General features: G+C 29.7%; 1 protein-coding gene across 3 annotated transcripts in view; it reads left to right on the forward strand.

Annotated features, from left to right (window-relative positions):
- Nucleotides 1-13,385, forward strand: part of LOC111622743 — an 18,110-nt gene extending 4,725 nt beyond the window's left edge. For all 3 annotated transcript variants that reach the window (XM_023365158.1, XM_023365160.1, XM_023365159.1), the window contains one exon: nt 12,897-13,385. In XM_023365158.1, coding sequence (XP_023220926.1) covers nt 12,897-13,177 — 281 coding nt within the window. In that variant the 3' untranslated portion in view covers nt 13,178-13,385. The remainder of the gene's footprint in view (nt 1-12,896) is intronic.
- The last annotated feature ends 415 nt before the right edge of the window (nt 13,386-13,800 follow it).

The following is a 13,800-nucleotide window of genomic DNA, read 5'->3' on the forward strand; positions in this document are numbered from 1 at the left end:
CATAGTCTAAAAGTCCAATGATTTTTGAAGCATTTTTTTTTTGATTGTATATGAATACAGACACTTATGAAGAGATACTCTGTCATAGTCCTGATCAGATTATTTTATCTTGAGATATTAAAAAGAATGAACTATGAAGATACTTTTACACTATTTTAGTGTTTATTCTGAACTTGTAAATTTTAAATTAAATAATGCTTTGAGATGCTTTAATAATGAGGATTTTCTGAATTTCAAAAATTTTAGAATTTTAGTTTATTAATTAAAAGTTTATTTTCTATAAAAAACTAGTCTGTGTTATTATTACTGTTATTGTTATTATAAATAGTCAAAATATAGAGATAATGCATTCAACTTTAATATTAATTTATTATTAATGAATAAAAAAGTTATACACAGTATTGAATGAGTAACTGGTATTTTATGCCATATAACAGATGGCGAACCTTTTTGAGTCTGCTTGCCACATAGTAAGCATATTAAGCATACTTTTCTTTAAAAATGTTTATGCGTGCAGAAGTTTTAGACTTTGAGTAACTATATTTAAATTTGGCTGAATGGCCATGCGGTCAGAGTGGTAGCTTATCGCTTTTGTGGACCCATGATCAAAACCCCAGAAAATTTTCAGGTGTTGATCTATTCTTCACCACCCAGCTGTCCCATTGTAGGCTTGCTAAATAAAAAAGCCCTCTTAGTACCCACAGGATAAAAAGAGTTTTAAAAAACTAAATTTAAATAAAAAAAAATAATATGCTGTAATTAGAGTAACTGTAAAGAACCTGATTGAAAAAGATGATATACTGAAATTGTATAATATGTCACATGCCGGATGATTTCTTCAATGTGCCACTTTGGGTACGTGTGCCATAGGTTTGCCAATTCTGCCATATAAAATACATTCCCATTTCAATAAAGGATATTTAGGAAAAAGTATTTAATGTATTTAAGCCAACTTGCACCTTTGGTACTTGGTCTCAGTTATTTTTTTATTATATTCCAGTTTAAAAAACTAAAATTACAATGTGCGCTTTTATATATCGGAGAAAAATATTTTAAAAGATATTTACTATTGAGGGGTTCATGAAAAAGTGGTACAAATGACAAACAGTATTATTTGAATATATTAGTGATGAAATGTAACATTGGTTAAACAGACTGATACTCAGTTTGGAAATTTTAATGTGATGATGATAATTGGATCTGATGATAAGACAAAATAGTCAAAAAAAAAAGAACATTTTATCAAATAGTTAATTGACTCCTGAAAAGTTATTAGCATTGTGTCTTATGGATGATAAAAATATGAAGCTACTTGACAACAGAGTTCTAAACATGAATTTCTTTTTCTTTCATTTATTTAATTTCTGATTATGGTTTTTGACTGATTAGTCTTAGAACTTTTGCAGCAATTGTCACATACAGCAGAAATTCTCTATGGGAATATTGATTCAAATCATTTGCAATGTTACATGAACTCTTCCCCAGACTTCAAGATGATCTAGGTTTGTTATTCTTGCATTAAACATTTTGAGCTGAATTCAAGAAGACAGCTATCTAGATGGCACTTACAAAGATACATGGGTAGGCTGAAAAGTAATGCACACATGCTTGTAGAACACGAACAAAAACAAATAGCAAGATTGGGCAAAAAGTACATTAAAGTACAATTTTTAAGCTTCAAAATCATATATATATTTTTCAACGTAGTCACTGTTAAGGCTAACACATTTCTCCCAATGCGTAAGAAGTTTTTTCATTCCGTCACTGAAAAATTCTTCTGACTTTTCTCCAATCAAGGACTTGACAGCTGCCTTCGCCTCATCGTTTGAGGTGTAATGATCACCCTTGAGGTCTCTCTTGAATAGAGAAAAAAATAAAAATCACAAGGCATAAGGAGAGTGTGGAACTTCAGGTTTCACAGAGCCTCTCCAGTTGCACGTGAGGTATGTGGACGAGCGTTGTCATGTTGCAAGATTATTGGCACCAGGCTGCCTCTAACATGACAAACTCAACGCTGGAGGTGTTTTAGAGTCTGTATGTACTGAGAAGAATTAAACATTGCAACGAGGGGCAATGGTAATCGTCTGTGGCAGTGATCGGACATCCGCTGCATGTTTCATCAATAATTAAGGCTTTTCCAAGCTCGCAACCACGAAATTTTATTATCCATCGATTTACAGTAGACCTATCAACAGCATTGTCACCATAAACAGCCTTTAAACAACAATGAATCTCAGTAGGAGTCACTTTCTCAGCAGTTAAAAATTCGATAACAGCACACTGTTTAACTTGCGTTGACATAGCACTAGAACACGTCTCCATATTTCCGCTTCTCAAAATATACTGAATGAATGCAACAACCTCAAACCTCACATACACATAGAGGGGGGAATGTTACTTCCTTATGCCACGCTTCTGAAAATCATTTTATTCATGCTCTACAAGCATGTGTGCATTACTTTTCAGTTTACCCTCGTAGTTGTCCGTATATATAACATGGTTTCTATCATGCCTATCCAACTCAATTTGATTTTGGGTGTTAAGTGACTTGACTTGCCCTGTAGATTGCTGGTAAGTTTAATAATGAAAAAGTTTGATGAAATAATGTATATTGTATACAAAATCATTTTAAGCTTGTTAAAAATAATTAGTTTTCATTATCATAAAATTTGAACATAAAAAAGAAAAAAATAAAGTTAGTCTATATTGTTCAAAAATTAAAATATGTATTCTGTAGTATTTGAATATACTACTTTATTGAAGCAAACATTATTTTAGGTTATATTTATATATGTTACTGTGAAAGACCGAAATTAGAGAATGTTGATATTCTCCAGTGAATGTCGACACATACAAAATATGTTGGTGAACGACCGAATATTTGGTTATATTATTGTATGTTCGAACAATCGCTGGTGTATGTCAACAAGCACAGATAAGCTTTGGTGGAGGTTGAAACGACACCTGAGAAGCTGATGTCGACAGAGAGGCAACAGTCTGTCGCCAAATTCTTTGCCGTTTCCTTCTGTTCAAATTGGTAATACCGTACAAATACAAGTCCCTGATATCGACCGTGGCCATGCAGATGCCTGAAATGTGTTGGCGGTTGTTGTTGGAATAGAAGACTCCGACTTTTATAAATTAACAAACAAAAATGGTACCGTCAAGCAGCTTTATACTCGTAATGAATTTGTAATTTGTAAAGAAAAGTTACTTTCCATAGATGAGATTTCTTCTAAAGAAATATCACTGAGAGAAGCAGCTGCAGCTAATTCGAAAAGTGGAGGGCGAGGCTATACATGCTGTCATTGCAAAAAGAAATGTTCCACAAATAAATGCAGTTGTAAAAGCAAGGGACTCTTGTCAATTCAAAGTGCCATAACAGTTTAAGTTGTTGTAATAAATAAGATTGTAAAATGTTAATCACACAATTTATGTGTAAATTTATTATTGTATTATTTTCTTTAATGATTTAGAATGTACTGTTTGTTTTAGGTTCAACAGTTTATTTACATGTGCTGTTACTTAAGCTTTCTCCTATTTTGACATATTAAAAAGTTGCATTTTTGTCTTAATGTAATAAAAATACTTTTATTCAACATTCACCATCAGTGCATGCTGAATGTCGACATTTGCCGGTGTAAGAGAGAAATAATAATATTTAGCAAATATTTCGTACATACACGAAACGACTGTGTGAATGCTGACATTCACTAGATATCGGTCATTCACAGTAACATATACATATGTGTGTCTGATGTGATTTTACACCTACATGTATCCTTGGACTACTATTTTTTGAAGAAGCTAATCACAGTGGGTCAGTGATACGCTCTATAATGACTAAAGATATTGAGAGATTCTCAACACTTATATTCCAAGTGCAACAACATTTTTAAGTGAACTGACCATTTTCATGTGAGGTGGAGTGACTGTATATTGGATACTATGTACTGTATAATAGTTTGTGACAATATTTTACTGACAACAGTGTTTAGTTGTGTTTCCTACTACCTGGTCACCTCATTCTCTGGATTTTAATTCATCTGATTTTTGTTTGTGGGGACATGTAAAAAGTTTGGTTTATTGAAGGCAAATTGCAAATTTTGCAATCTCAAAAGTATCACATTGTATGTGAGAAGAGTCAGAGTAACACTTATAGTTGGTCATTATTTTCAGATTTTATACCTTTAGAATAGGGACCACATTGATCAGTGTTCCTGAATTGTAGTCTGTATAGCATGAGTGTCTTGTACAAAGAAAATATTTGACACATTTGGTACTATAAGCAATAAACTAGTGAGTTTTGGTACAAATTTTTTTATGGAAATGTCTTTTGCATGTCGTAAAATGTTAGCATACCAAATTTGGTTGTATTTGGAATGCTAAATATGTTTCTAGACAACATTGAATAGGGTAATTTATTATGATTACTTGATATTTATAGTAGGTGTTATTTATTATAATCATTTTGAGACTATTTTATACTAATAACAATAATTATGATAATATTATGCAGTGAAAGTAATTATATTATAATTAGTGTAAATTCTAGTTTTACTGTATCACACAATATAAAAATATGTTAAAACAATAAAAATGTTTAAAAATAAATTTAATAATTAACATAAAAGTTATTAATTATAATAATAATTACTTTAGATCATCCAGCATTATTTGCTGGCTATTTTTTGGCAATATTTCATTAATAGAAAGCTCNTATGTAATAAAAGTCACAACTTTAAAGCCACATCCTGTAAAAACTGACAACACTTATTTTTTTTATGGAAAAAAGGGAATTTAAACTTCTTTCAGTTTCCCTTATCTTGCTGTTGATCTGTTATCTGAGTCAGGGAGAAAATCCTGTTGATCATCAGTTCATCCCGTCAGATGATGGATATTATGGAGTGTGATTGGAGGAAAGGGGCAATAAAAAGGGCAAATTCCCACTTTTTGGAGTGTTCACGAAGATTTGAAACGTGCCATATTTGACAGGCAGTCAACAGTATCCTGCAACTGCCCTAAGAAGCAGATGATCATAAAGATGGGATCATAATCCACAATGGTCATAGAGAAGAGGATCATAGACAAGAGGACAGCCATATAAGAAGATTTGCTTCTAAAGGAAGCAGTCAAGCGTAATTGTTATTTGTTAATCCACTCTAAATTAGCCTCCTTTTTAGAGATATCCTTAAATTTTAGATTGTGAGTTAAATCGCAATTGAAAATAATAGTTTAACTGGTGTCAGTCCTGACTGGGTTGAGATGTAACAATCTTAATCTATATATTTTTCAGTCATCCTAAGACACAGAAAGTGGGTTCTCTCAACTTGTGCTGAGTAAATGGTCAGAAGAGATCGACCTCTGGCCCTTGGCTGCTCACAATGGAGAAAAATATACATTTGTTTTTTTTGTTATGCTTAAAAGTTGTAAAGATCAAACTACATGTACTAATAGGTGCTTGATGTACTCTACATGATGAGATAAAAATCAGCTGCTAAAGTTAAAAACCACTGTGCAATGGATTTATTATGGTTAAAAGCCACCACAAGTTCTGGATGTTAATTAATAATGAGGTGGTGATAAGAAAATAAAACTTTCTTTTTCATTGATTTATTTATCTTCAATTATATAAGTAGGTAACAAAGTTATTCACCACATACAGAAATGTAACTTGGTTACTTTTCAACATTTAATCATTCCCGAAAATCTGTTGCGGTGCTCGAGATGTCAATATTTTCTAACAACTAATTTACTAAAAATAATTACTTTGTCAGGAACTTTTATTAATAAATCAGTCTTTTTTTATGAGAATCAAGAATGTTGCAGAGTTATTTATCTGTACAAGAACTATTACCATGATATTTCGAGTTGCATTTTATGTTCTTTGAGCGACATTTGCATTTTTTATTAATACAGTATCTTTTACAGTGAGACATTAGAAACCCTTGCTTACCTCCAGATGTTAACATGGATGCTGAGTGAAGTGTTAATGAAGTTGACGGTATGTCCTGAATTCTAATAAAGTTACTCTCAGAAATTGTAAATTCATTATGAGCATAAAGTCAATCAAGAAGACCTTCCTTGTTTCCTAACTGATACAGACCTGATGGATTAATGCTCATAACAACAGCTAAAATATTTCTGGGAGCTGCACATCCCCTATCAACATCAGACACCCTAACTAAAACATTCAAACCAATTTCAACCTGTCTGTTGTATCGTGGTTTCATCAGCTAACATTCAGAATGTGTTATGGCTTTTCTTAATTGCCACAATGCATAGTGGTTAAATATCATGAAAGCTACGATGCAAATTTCATTCTGTGGTCATTTTAAGTTAGCCACAATGCATTGTGGCTGTTTTTACAAGTGCTATGATGCAAATTTTACGTTGTGGATGATTTAAAGTGACCACGTGTTGTTGTTTTTTTTGCTCAGTGAGAATTTTTGGTCTTTGAGCCTAACATCTATATATATAACTACGGTGACCATATTTTTTGGGGGAAAATAAAGGACATATTACAGGACGAAGAAAATTAAAAAATCTTATAAAATTCATAAGTTTATAACATTTATTACACATACATACACATTGTAAAAATTCAAATAACATTAATTTTGATACTTTTCAGTAGAATTAATTTTTTTTAATAGCACTGGTTCACGCTTTAAAAAGTCATAAAATTCTATACAGTTTATTTGAAAGTTGTATTTGACAGAAATAATGTGCTTACTTTTAACTGGGTTTTTTCATTCGTCCACATATTATTCACCAATGAAAATATTCGTTCGACGATGCATTAGATCCAGGGAGATAAAGAAAATTCTAGGATTTTACAAATGTTTTTGAAAGCAATTTTTTTGCTGTAAAATGTTCAAAAATCTCAACCCACTTTTGATGGCAGGGCTTGTTATTCTGTCGCCATTTGTCGATTTTTTCGTTTGTGACATATTTTTTTACACACAAAACTTCATCAAATAATTCACTGTCGAGTATATTTACAGACCAATGATTTGAAATAAAAATCTAGCTTTCCTCTATCTTCACCCACAAAGGGATTTTGAGTAATGTGACCCATTCAAACACATCTTTTTCAATAAAACACATGTCCCAATTATTTAGCACATTAAATGTCACATGCTCGAGCCCCCGCAGATTGTCGACAAGTGTCGACGAATGCTCACCAACACTCCAAGTATATCATCCACCAACCAGAAAGTTAAAAAACTATCACAAAAATCCCCATAAGAGTGTCTGCCCCTTGGTACCGTCAAAGGGCTGTTCGGTTGGCGACACATTGCACTACCGCGCTCTATGTAGCAACGTATGGACATGATGACAACACTGATCGCGATGGCGTACACGAAACTAACTTGTTCAATATATTATTAAAAAAGTTTTTAAACTTTGCATTGAATTTACAAAATAAAGGACAAAATGCCTATTTTATAAAATAAATAAAGTTAGAGGACAGAGCAGTGAAATAAAGGACTGTCCTCTTAAATAAAGGACGTATGGTCACCGTATATATAACCCATTCAACAGGTGTCCGTCTATCCCGTAACCATTTGATAACGGACACTAGAGGCGCCCCTATCGTGTCATATTTCAAATATTCAAATTAACAATTTTAATTCTTATTTAAATTAACAATATAAATTTTTAAAAATTTTGTTATTTTATTATTCATTTGGTCAATATAACAATATAAATAAATCAGGAATATATAGTAATAGTGTAATATTTGTAATAGGAATTTATTATTTCAGGGGCTTATATCTCTCGAAGGGTCGTGAGTAGGGGTATGGTTCCTTTGACTTTATTGTTAGTACAGGGGTCTACGGTTTGGGGGGTCGCCACCTCTTCATTCGGAGGGTAAATCTTACCATTCGGATTTTAACAGAGCTGTAGAGCATATTGATAGGAACAAAAAAGTCAAAAGAACTACGTCTCATGGAAATTTGTAAAGAACACCCACTAGGGGGCGTCCCAAACTACTAGTATACATATATTGGATAGAAATTTTAATATATGTACTATTGGGACTTGTTTCTAATTTTATACTTTGTTCAATTTTATTTAATATTTGCTATGTTCTCTTTTCTATGCCAAATTTATTTAATTCTTTATTGTTTGATTATTTAAAATTTCTATATCAAACTTGGAAAATGCTATATAATTAGTCAAAAATGTAGGTTTTTATCCAAAAGTTATTAATCTGCACCAGTTATACTTTAGCATATTTTTTAGATTAATTTTGTCATAAATACCTGAAGGTAGCATTTAATATAAAATTAAATGCTACCTTTGGATATTGGTAGATATCATTCATATGACATCTTATCATTTGTGTTATTATTAAGATGATAATTGGCAGACTTATATATCAATAATCATGCAATATAACTTGATTATTAGTGTCATTGATATCAAATCATTGATTCATTTTCCTTTAAAAAGTATCCAGCAACAAATTGAATAGTTTTCTTGGTAAAAAAAAGGTTTGTTTATAAAACACATTAGCAAAGTTTAAAATTGTGTGTTGTATCATTTGTTATGAGATTTTATTTTAAAAATAGCTTTTGTATTAATTATAATAAAAGGCAAAATGCTTAATTTGAGGATAGAGATGAGTTTTTAAAAATACTGTAAATGCCAATAATGATTTAAATTTTCATTAAGTCTGACACCATTTGAATTATGACACATGATCCATCTCTATCTCCCCATTCCCTCAAACTCTAACTAGCAAAATTTAATAGCATCAATGTCCCATATATACAAGTTACCATGCCAAAAAGTATTTCTTAATCTTTACCCCATCCTGAGATATTAAACAAAACAAAACACATAGAGAGAAGTTTTTTACTTTTTTAGGTTTAGAGGGTTTCAAAATGTCAATTTGCTAAAAACCTGAAGGGTCAGATTTGACACAATTTTGATACTTTCCATTGTTATATAAATGACAGCTGGGAAAGTAAAATGAAGCAAAAGGTAAAGCATGAAATTTTTTGCAGTTTGTCTCTGAACAGGCAATAACTTTTATAAAAATTTTTTTAACAAAAAAAAAAAAAAAAATTTTTTNCATTTCCAAAACACATACAATTTTTTGGGAATAATCCATATAAACTATGCTATAAACAAAAAATTGTAGGATTATTTACCAAGTGTGCACCGTTCAATGATGCCATTGCTTAAGCTTGTTTTCGTCATGGAGTGACGCATCAAACAGTGGGTGCGTGCTTTCTGATAAGTTATTTTTCTGCAAAAAATTTGCTGAACTTTAGAGACATCATTAATATAAATATAATTTTTATGACCGTTAAATAATAAATGGTTTTTAGTAGGTCCGCTGCTCGTTTAAAGTCAATGGTTTGTGCAATATCCGCTATTGGTCTAGATTCAACCAATCCTGTCGTGACACGAGTCAGTGATGATGACATTTTACCATATTATATGAGTCTCTTTTAGCGTGTTTATACAAATACGATCGCAATTTTTTCACCGTGTTATACGAATCGTATTATATGAACCCTGTTATAAGAGGGTATACTGTATATTTATTTTGTTTGTGCAATATAAAAACATTTTTAATGACACAGCAAACATGATTATTATTTTTAAAAAAAATTTTGTTATGCTTAACCGATGAAAATTCAACATGGCACAGGCAACTGAAAAGAATTTCAACATTGAATAGGTAAAATATACAATTATTATATCACTATACATAATTTCACAACAACAATGCTTAAATGCTAAGTTATGTCTTCAAACATCAATTTACATAATTTCAATTAAAATGTCTGATGATATTTTTTAAAAATTAAAAAAATTGTAGAAACTAGGTTGTCTTCAGTCCTGTCATGTCCAATCACCAAGAACAAATTAAAATTATGTATATTTTTTTAATTAGCTTGTCATAAGTGAATGCTTTAACTGTTTTACATAATTTTGCAGAGGCATAATCTCTAATAAAAGGTAATCTCTGTAAAGAAAGACTGTTTTGTTCCTGTTGATTAGACACGATGGAACTGAAGACAACTCAGTTTCTTCAATTTTATATCAATTTACATTTTATGTAGCAAATTTAATAATTGAAATGGCTGACATATTAAGCATCTCTTAACCAAGGAAAAAGAATAGAACAATATTGATAACTACATGAGAACATATATACATGTAAAATAATTAAATTATATATATGATTACATTAGAAATAGATAAAAATTACTTACATTATGAGGTCCATTTTGATTTGCATATGTATCTAAAAATACTCCCAAACCATGGAAAATCTCCTTGCTGCCAAAAACTCTGCCTAAATAAATATTTATTACATGAGTATTAATTATCCACATTCTAAGCAATGAGAATTTCTTCTTTGAGTAAAACATTTAAAATAAAAAAATTAATATATCATCTTAAATAATAATAATACCATGTTCAAGATATAATTTCAGATGAATGAAAATTATAATCAGATATAATATTTACATAGAGAAAGCTACGGATTTATACAATAAAAATATAACTAATTTCTAATTTTGTAACAGAAGAAAGTCTAAAAAATTTTACATTTATTTGTTATTTGCAAAAACAAAAATAAACACACATTAAAAATTACTTCATAATTTAAAGACTAATAAGCACATCTAATTTGCTGCTAATTTTCATTTATTTAAATCTTTTAACATTAGTATAATACATTATTATTTAATTTTAACATTATTTAATAAACAAAAATGAACTGTGCATCCAAAATGATTAATACTGTGTACTCCATTATATATTATAAACACACAGTAATATATCAATATAAATGTTTAATACATTTTCCACTTGAAAATTTAAGAAATAAGGAATTCTAAGGATCCTTAATAAGTCCCTTGAAATTTTAAATGGAAACAAACAGCAGTTAACAACAAAATAATCATTTAGCTTAAAAGTGAGCTTTGAAATATTCTTCTTAGTAAATATCAGGAAATAAATTCATTAACCTATTAATGCCAAAGTTAATTGACTGAACCTTGAAACTGCTCTCTGAGATTTTCAAAATTACTTTTAATTTGTAAATATCTCACTTAAAACAGTGTAAAATTCTTCTCAGAACATACAATATGCATGATAAACTAAAATTTTACTAGATCAGAACAAAAAGAAGTTAATAAAAAATTTAATTTTTATAGTTTTTTTTCAGTAGTTTAACATCTGTTTTAATATGGATTATATACTTTCTTGGTAGTTTTATAGTGATGATATCATGATGAATGTCATCATTCTGAGCAATTAGATGCAATGACTATTATTTCTTGTGGTTACTGTTTTTTATTAATTATTGATAAATGAATTGACTTATGTCTCAGTTACTTCTAAAATCAGACATTCTTTCAAGTGCAATGTAGTTAACAAAACTATTAATTAGCAATGCAATTATAATCTACTTGTTTAAAAACATAAAATTTCTTTCAAATGTAGACAAATAGTGCTAAAAATTAATTGGCCAGATATGATAATTGGCTGTAAATGAGATTGAAACTCATTCATTGAACAATGTATATTTCTAAAAATTTATTAGTAACAAACTAGAACATTTTCAATTTAAAAATAGATATAAAAAGCTAGAAGTTGCTAACATAACTGGATATGTTACCAAGATTATTCTGAATTATCCTTATTCATAAAGTTATTGTTTCTTTAAACATCATCATTTTTTAATGTTAATTTAATAGTAATAAATTTTAAAAGTAATAGTGTTTTTCCAATGGACTGATTGTTTATCGATTACTTTGATTGTTGGGATGCAATTTGAAAAAATCGTAGACCTATAAATTCCCGCTGTCATTTGTCTACTGTCTGTCTTTCCTTAATCTTGAGAGTGAAGTTAGATAGATGAAAGACAAGACCAGATATGGAAACCTTGGGCAGGAAGCCCCAATATGTGAACTTCCAATGCAAACCAAAAGTCATATTTCAGTTCAAAAATTTTCATCTGAAAGGTATTAGATAGATTACGGGTATGACTATTGTTAAAGGAAAAGCATAATGTACCGTACATGGGCAAGCCACTACTAATTTGAGGTGGAGAGTATATATTTTAAGTTAAATAAATTAAAAATATGATTAAAAATTACAGTCCAGCATTGTGACAATGTCACAATAAGTAATTGCTTGTTGAAGAATTAATTATCACTTGATGGTTAATCAGTGGAAGAGCTGATTAGTATAATTAACAATTAGCAAATGATTAATTGGTACATTTATAAAATTTATTAAACATTTATTTATTCCATTAAGTAAAGTAGCACAGTAGGTTCTAAGATTGTTTTCCAGTCTCTCCTCAAAAACAGAAATAAAATTATATATTTATGGACTTTATGGACACCCCATATATGTGGCAGAAGTTTTAATTTACATGGCTTTACTAATTGTCTTTACTTAACATAGATACCATATTTTGATTAATGTGATTTTGATATACATGATAGGATTGAGGGATTGACTGATCACGTTAATCAAGGAATACTTGTACTTTCTAAGTGGTAAAATAGTTTTTTTTGTATTTAAAATTGCATTCTGTACCCCAAAGAAAAGTGTAAATTGAAACATAAATATATTATATATGACTTCATTTACTAGATTGAAAAATATGAATAAATTCCCTTTATTTTAGCTCGCTGTCTGAGTACTTTTAATCCTAATCTATCTATATTTTGCCTTCAGCTATTAAGGTAACCCTACCAATATGTTTTGACTTGCGGATAAAATAAATTTTGTAAGATTAAAAAGTAATATAAACAAAAACAGGCAAATAAAAAGTAAAATGATTGATTATTGTTTTGAAATACTGTAAGTACATATCTTTAATAATTTTTTTTCTTTCTTGTTTACAGAACTAGACAGAGCAATTTCTGAAGTAAGCAGAGAAGTTGGAATGAATTGGAGACATTTAGCCGTTTGTCTCAAGATAAAAGAAAGCGAAATTTCAAATATTAAGAAGAAATTTCAAAATGAAGACGAAAAAGCTGCAATGGAAATACTCCAAATATGGAAATCGCAAAATAGAAAGAAAAAATCGGATGATCTGATTAAAATTTTGGTAGAAAATCTTCGAAATAGAATAATTTATCTAGATGATTTAGCTGATGAAATTGAAGTCGAATATTTATCATGAATTCTCGTCGTGTATATATTTATTAATTAAAAATGAATCTGCATAATTTTTAAAAATTGTTTATACACTTTGTTAAAAATATTCGAGCATTTATAAAATTTTTCCATATTTTTTTGTACTTCGTTATATTATTATTTTATCTGAAAATGACTCAAACATATGTAATATGCTTTAAATTAATGATTGAATAAACATATTGAAATGCTCAGTAGACGATGTAATTTTTAACTCACAGAAACTGCATTTTTCACTATTAAGATTAAAAAATTTATTAAAATCAGATTGTCAGACATTTTACTTAAGGAGGAAGTTAAAAACAAATAATTTTTTAAGTTCAGGATATTAAAAAAATCAACAATTTAAAAATATCCAGGTGGCGTTAGTATCGAAAATTACGTCCGAAGAGGCTAGGTGGCGTTTCTCGATCATTGTTTCCGAAATCCAGGTGGCGTTGAATATGTTTTGATGGAAGATGGAAATATGTCGTTCTTTGTTATATATAAATATACGATTATTTCGAGTTTACTGAATTTTTCTGTCGTTTAAAATATATTTCGTAAACAAAGACGACATTGGTAAGTAAAGAAATACGCATCAATGCTTGTTTAATCGAAATAATTAAA

This window comes from Centruroides sculpturatus, unplaced genomic scaffold (genome assembly GCF_000671375.1).
Source record: "Centruroides sculpturatus isolate CEXI.00-Female unplaced genomic scaffold, Cexi_2.0 scaffold309, whole genome shotgun sequence".
Taxonomy (NCBI): domain Eukaryota; kingdom Metazoa; phylum Arthropoda; class Arachnida; order Scorpiones; family Buthidae; genus Centruroides; species Centruroides sculpturatus.